The 7,500-nt window shown below is 33.4% G+C and overlaps 1 protein-coding gene across 1 annotated transcript in view; it reads left to right on the forward strand.

Moving 5' to 3' along the window:
- LOC107678970 (calcium-dependent secretion activator 2-like) overlaps positions 1–7,500 on the forward strand; it is an 86,726-nt gene that overhangs the window by 64,935 nt on the left and 14,291 nt on the right. Inside the window, exons 18-21 of the mRNA XM_016474369.1 lie at positions 1,031–1,172; positions 3,098–3,202; positions 4,934–4,963; positions 7,396–7,500. The exon at positions 7,396–7,500 is cut by the window's right edge and continues 51 nt beyond it. Coding sequence (XP_016329855.1) covers positions 1,031–1,172; positions 3,098–3,202; positions 4,934–4,963; positions 7,396–7,500 — 382 coding nt within the window. The remainder of the gene's footprint in view (positions 1–1,030; positions 1,173–3,097; positions 3,203–4,933; positions 4,964–7,395) is intronic.

Genomic DNA, 7,500 nt, shown 5'->3' on the forward strand with positions numbered 1-7,500 from the left:
TTAACAACCAAAAAGTTTTGTTGTCTGTTGCGGAAGAACAGACGTTCCTCTCGTTGATAGCAGAGGAGCGGATCCAGCGAGAGCTTGATGGGGCGACGCGGAATGAAAAAGGATTTTTTTTTTTAGGAGTCGTGGTAGTAGAGGCGGCGCAACTATAACGACATGTGAATAATCCCGCCCACACTAAAGCGGTACTGAACTGCAGTGGAAACGCAAACCGTGCCGTGCCGTGCCGTACTGAGCCGTACCGAGCCGAGTCGTACCACGCAGTGGAAAAGCGCCATTAGAGTCCCAGCCTCAGAGGAGACAGAGACCAGTGGATTTATTGGTTTATTTACTGTATATTGCTGCTGCCACACAGATCTAAAATAAACATGCAATTTTTTTCCCAGCTGTTTACCTTCACAGACATAACCAACTGTTTTTTGTAACTCGTGTGTGTTTTTGATGTAAACTTGTGTGTGAATGAGAACTTCGTTTATTACTCACATGCTGTGACAGCCGCTTTCTGTCCGTGTGCTTCGGATGTGTGCTCTCAGAAAACCGTATATCAGAAGTTTAAACTCATATGGTTTAAAATGCATGATTTCAGTGCGATAAACATGATAATCAGAACCAAAACAGATGTTTTTAGCAGGCCCAAGCTGTAATGGCACAGCTTTATTCTGGAAAACAGGGCGGGGAGCAGCAGCTCATTTGCATTTAAAGAGACAGGGCCGAAAAACATCGTGTTTCTGCTTCCACTCAAAATAGGCATTTTCAAAATGATATAATAAATGATCTGTGGAGTATTTTGAGCTGAAACTTCACAGACACATTCTGGGGACACCAGAGACTTACATTACATATTTAAAAAAATTATTATTAATTAAAAATTATTACAGTTGTCTATGATTTCGGCAACGGTCATTCTAGATATATTTCCACTGCAGAATAGCATTGCTCACAATATTTTGCCTGATAATATACAGTAAGTTGCACATCTGTCAATATTGTTGTAAAGCCTTCATTCATCCTTCATGTTCTCTAGCTCACCTGTGCAATGGAACGTTCCATAAGCACCTCCAGGACCTGTATATCCCTCTGGTGGTGCGCTACATTGACCTGATGGAGTCGTCGATAGCTCAGTCCATTCATCGCGGCTTTGAGCAGGAGACGTGGCAGTCTGTGAAGTAAGAGCCAAGCCATTAGAGTCCAATGTGATTTTATGTATGTATGTTTTCTTATTGATTCTCTTTGCATTTAAGCGAATACAGTGCCGTGTTTGTTTAACCGTGTCGGACTGTTTCTAGCAAACCCATCAACTTGTTCATGTTTCAGAGATGATTGGAGAGAGGTTAAAGAATAGAGCCTCAAAGATTGTCCTCATCATTTTCCATTAATGCTTTGTACTTTTCTGATTTACTTCACAGTTTCTTGTTTGTTCTCACCATATTTAATTTGATGGGACTGAACACAAGGCTGTGAGGTGCAGATGTGAAGTCTGTATGTCGTGCTGTCGTGATCATACGGTTGACCAAACAAGTTCCTGTGGATGCAAAACTAAAGAGAACATTGGCTGTGAAAATGAGATCTTACATAAGACCGTCTCATCATGTTCTGATGAGAATGACTTTACTGTTTTTATGTTTGGAGTCCCAATGACCCCTGTGTTGTACATGTAAAAATAGCAAAAATCATAATAATAATTTCCCTTTAAATTCCTCTGACCTAATCAAAAAACTTCTTAATAATAATTATAATAATAGCAATTACCTATTTATTATTATTATTATTAATAATAATATATAAACAATATATAATATTATTTATAATATTCAGTAAATAAATCAACTGAAACTGAAACAATTATTATTATTATAGTTTTTACATTTAATTATTAAATACTATTATTATTATTATTATTATTACTACTACAACTTTTATTAATATTAATATTTTATTTATAATAATAATAATAATTTATTATCAAAATAATGAAATACATATTTATTCATTAATATATTAATTATTATTAGTAGTAGTAGTAGTAAATTATAAGTAATTAAAATTTTAAATATATTTTATTTATTATTATAATTATTTGTCTTTAAATTTATCTGACCTAATCAAAATGTTTATTATTATTATTATATTTTATTTATAATAATTTATCTAAATAATAATAATTACTACTACTAATAATAATAAGAGTTGTTGTTGTTGTTAATTACTATATATTATTTATTACTGAAGCTTTAACTCTTTTATAATAATTTCTAAGCAATTAATATAATTGTTATTTATAATCATTTGCCTTACATTTCCTCTGACGTAATAAACTAACTTAGTATTTTGCCTGTTATTGTTATTAATTATTATATATAATTTATTGTTATTGAAACGTTAACTCTTTTATAATCATTTGTAAGCGCTTAAAATAATAATAAATACATAAATCATCATCATAATTAATAATAATAATAGTTGTTGTTATTGTTGTTATTATTATTATTATTATACATAATTGTTATATATTATTTTTATTTAAGCTTTAACTGTACTTTTCTTTACCACAAAGTAGACATGAACTTTTCACAAAATGTTACTGTTATCCAATCTAGTTATGTTTTTACACATTGAAAGAAAATACTCTAAAAAAAAAAAAAAAAAAAAAAATATTTTATTTTTGACGGCTAACAGTACAAGTGTGACTATTTCTTAAGACCATTTAACCATTTCTAATCACAAAAGTCACCAAATTACACCATCCCAAAAATAATAATAATAAAAAAAAAAAAAAAAATACAAAAATAAACAAAAAAAAAACCCTAAAAAAAAAAAAAAAAAAAAAACTATTTTATTATATCTGGGGTCTCTATATCTGGCGAATCCAAACTGAACATGACGGTTAAAACAATATGGCATTGAACAGACTGTTATGTCTCATTAAACATGACGTCTTCTCCAACTAAGGTGCATTTCTTCCCTGTCAGTAAGCTTCTGATGCCTCAGAATGATCAGTCATCCGCAGGTTATTCTGCTCTTTATCTGATGAACTCTTATTGTCGGCCTACTCTCAGGGCTTTCTGCTCTTTTACTCTCTGATCTCCGGCAGGACCATCACCAACAATCTGCCCAGGGTTCCCAACCTGCCTCTTAACCTCCCTCAGATGCCCAGCTTCTCGGCCCCTTCCTGGATGGGGCCGCTGTGTGACAGCAAGTGTGTAGGGGCCAGCTGGGCGCCATCACTGCTTACTGCTCTTGACATATGCTTATTATAGCCACAAAGCGTGTGCGAAGCGAGTCTTCAGGCCTTAAAACCATTCAAATATATTTAAATCACGGGAAAGAGATTGTGGCATATGCATTTGTAATGTGGTAAATACGTCAAATGATGTTTCCAGTTGTTGGTTTGATGAAGCTCAATTATTGCTATAATAAGCATTTGCATGGTAAATGTAATTCATAACAAAAATAATTTTTTTAGCACAATGAATTAGACTTCCAATAAAGTGCATCCTAGATTGCATGACTGTGTGAGTGTTATGATTTGTTTTGTCTGTCGGCTTGGGATGGGAATCAAGAAGCTGTTTTTTTTTCTGAACTGGTTCCATTATTTAAAAAAATACTTATTCTTGTCAAAAATGTCTGCAAATGTGGATCAAATAAAGTGCTGCAGTGATTGTATTTTTGTAGGCCAACCCATAAGTTAGCATCACCCTGGTACCCTAGCCAAAAAAAAAAGGATTTTTCCGTTGGTTTTTGTATTACTGCAGAAAATAAGTGACCAACAAAGATGTATGATTATCATCATGATACTCTTCACAACTTTTGAATTTTGAAGCCTAAATACAGTTGCCAGATGTAAAAAGCTAAACGTAGGTGCTAATTTATACAATAAAATACAGTAATAAAAGTTTTGTTTGTAATTCTTACGAGTTCTTTTTAATGAATTGCCTAAAAAGTCATGTTAAGTATAAACCAAGTGAGCGATGCGTATGAATCAATCTACCGACTCACTTGAATCTTGACTTATTGAATCACTTGCAGGTTTTAAGAGAACCACATGACAGAATTACTACTTGTTTTACCTCATTTGTACTGAAATCTTTTTTATTGTATTAAGTGCTTAAAATGGTACTTGAATATCAAAAATAATATTATTATTATGCTTCTTCACAAGTACATATGGAATCATTCATGAGACCAGAATCATTTTTTAGAATCTGAATCGTTGAATTGCTTACGATTCCCATCCCTGTTGCCATCAGTGTAAAGATCAGTGCTGGGTGGATTACTTACAATTTGTAGTCTGTTACTGATTACAAATTACATGTTGAAAATTGTCGTCAGTAATATAATCAAGATTACTCATTTTAGGTAATGTATTCCGACTACTTTTGGATTACTTTTAGATTACTTTTGACAACTTGTTTATTGATTTAAAATGGATTATTGTTATAAAAAAAAAGAGAAATATGACCATTAACCAACATCAGAAAACATGCAAATTTGTTGTTAAATTATTAAAATATGAACTTTAAATCTCAGGGGGGCTTCAAGAAAATACTTAAGGTCAAAAAGTTTGGGATTCGCTGCATCACATGAATAAAAATGTAAAAAGAGAAAAAGTCAATAAATTATGAATATTGTACTGCCACTGTGTGAATAAATTGTAATCATGTAATCCATAAAAAAGTAACTGTAATCTAATCTCTAATCGTGATACAATCTAATTACAAGTACTTAATTTTCAGTAATGTAATCAGTTACTACCCAGCACTGGTAAAGATCCTGTTTGTGATGAAAACATTGGTGTTGTGCTGTTCATTTTAGTGCGTTTTATGCCAAAGTGGCTTGGTAACTTATCATTTTTGGGAGCTGCTGTGCTGTGTGGCTTTTTGTGTGATTCATTGGCTAAATTTAACACAGTTACGCATTTGGTTTACAGCGGACAAGGAATTAATTTGCCAGATATTTTGTGAGTACCAGTGATATCGTCACGTTTGTGTTTGCTGTCTGTTTGGTGTTGTGTTTGCAGTGTGACAGACCACAAAATCACAGAAAGCTGTTTATAAGATGATTCACATGGACAGCCGAGTCTCCATAAACTCCATTTTTCTCCTACACGCGGAGCGCCCAGGTATCATCGGTTCAATCTGCGGGCGTTTAAACCCGCTGTGAGCATGCGACGATAAACGCCAACACTATTTTCTCTCAACCATCAGGGGTTATCAGGGTGAACTCATACACTTTTACCCTGGCCAAGATGTAAGCAGCTTCGCTCTACAGGAGAACTTCTGACAGCTACACGAGCCTAAATAATGTCGGAAAGTTAAATTACATCCGTCTCAATTAGCCTAAAGAGTGTGAACTGCAAAAGCACACCAGCTTTCAGGCCTGAAACAGTGTCTGTAGTGGGTGTAGTCCTGTGGGTGTCTGTGGTTAGCTGCTTGTTAGATTCGGCGAGAACTTTGTGTTCTCCCCCGAGGAGTCTGTTCGTCAGGCGAGAAACTCGTCCATTTGTTCACCCTGCCTCTTTCCTCGAGGCGGAGGCGCGGACCCCCGAGGGGGCCCTTACGGACTGTACCGCCGCTAATTAATCGAGTGGGAGTTTGTGCTCGCCCCTTTTAATTGCACAGCGGACTTTGCCAAACGATTTATTTTCCCGGACCGCCACTTGTGAAGGTAACAGTCTTTTAACAGCGAGCGGAACGAGTGGCCTTTTTTAGTTTGCTGTGTCGACTGCGGTTGACATGGCAGTGTCGCTCCATCTGTCTCGATTGGTGGAGATCTCTTGAGCCCGTTCAAACGCAGCAGAGTCGCACACAACATCACTGGAAAATGCTGTCGATCTCGACTTCCTGCAGCTCTTGGAACAGCCGCTCTCAGGCCGATAGTTCTGTCGGATGCACTTCAGTCAGCTGGGTGCAAGAGAACCTGACTTTTATAGTAACTCTCTCGCTTGATTAGTCGTTTGACTGCGCGTTTTGGAGTGATTTAAGTATTGACAGTGAAAGGTGTTTTCACATTTGAGTCCTCGGTCTCTGAACCCTTTAAGTGCATTTACATGAATTCATTTATCAGATATTTGTATGCAAGTGAGAAATATGTGTAGGGGTTACAGTAATGTGAGAAGTGCTATAATGACATGCAAGATCATTTCACCATTAAGGCCAAAACATGAAGCAAATGAAAATGAACAGATTTATCTTTGCATTAATACTATATTACAATAATATATTAGTATTATAGATATAATACTATAATATAGAATATATTCAATTTAATATCAATATATTATGAAAATAATATTAATATATCAATAAGTAGTATAATATTAGAATACAATATTAATGTTCTTGTAATATAATTATAATAATGTTATACATAAAGAATATTTCATATTAATAGTTTAGTTAAAATACCAGTATTAATATATTAATTAGAATAATGAATAATAATCATATAAAGAATAATAATTAAATATTTCAATATCTAATATTAAATTTAATATAAATGTCATTTCAAATCTGTATTAATAATTATATAATACAATATATAATCAATAATTATATATTATATATTATTATTAGAATATACTATTGCTATAATGTAATAATTATAAAATATAATACTATTATAATAATACTTTATATATGAATTTGTCAAATGTGATATTTTATAAGTTGCATGCAATAACTTTGGAGATTCAATTAAATCTAAATGCTTAGATGCCTGAAACCAAGCAAATGTTAAAACATCTTAAGATGAATGTTCCAGGCCAGCTCTAATTCTATACACTCTTTTTCTGACTGCCATCATGTATTATATTTTTAGTATATTTATATTTAGCACTTTTAATTGTTTCAGTACATATTTTTATCATTAAATTAACATTTAATTTTAGTACTTTGGTTATGTGCTTTTTTAATTAATATTTTAACAGTGTAATATTTTTATATTTAGGATTTTTAATAATCATTCATATTTTTTTTTTTTTCTATTTAGCTTTAATTTATTTTTGAGTCATTTTAGTATCTCGACTTAAACTTTTTTTTTTGTTTCATTTAGTTGCCAAGGCAAAATTTCATATAATGAATGTTGTGATTTTTTACACTAGTTGCAGTCACGCACCAGAATTCAAACATTATGTTAAATAATGCATTAAATCATTAGTTCATGGGAAATCAAATAGTTAGAAATGCCACAAAATTCTGATAATATCATATGTTCATGGACATCAAGGACTGGTCTGTTTTGCATGACAGTGTCTGTTTACTTACTCTTGGCATTCATACCTTGATTTTACATGTTTCATTTTTTCATCTTTCCTTTTTAGTCTTGTAATGTATATTTGCTGGCTTTACGATCAAGCATGAGCTAACATGTCACTGTTTCTGTCTTCCTCAGTAATGGCTCGGCCACATCAGAAGATCTATTCTGGAAGCTGGATGCTCTCCAGATGTTCGTGATGGACCTGCACTGGCCAGAGCCGGAGTTCGCCAAACATCTGGA

This window comes from Sinocyclocheilus anshuiensis, unplaced genomic scaffold (genome assembly GCF_001515605.1).
Source record: "Sinocyclocheilus anshuiensis isolate Anshui unplaced genomic scaffold, SAMN03320099.WGS_v1.1 scaffold2044, whole genome shotgun sequence".
In the NCBI taxonomy this organism is placed as follows: domain Eukaryota; kingdom Metazoa; phylum Chordata; class Actinopteri; order Cypriniformes; family Cyprinidae; genus Sinocyclocheilus; species Sinocyclocheilus anshuiensis.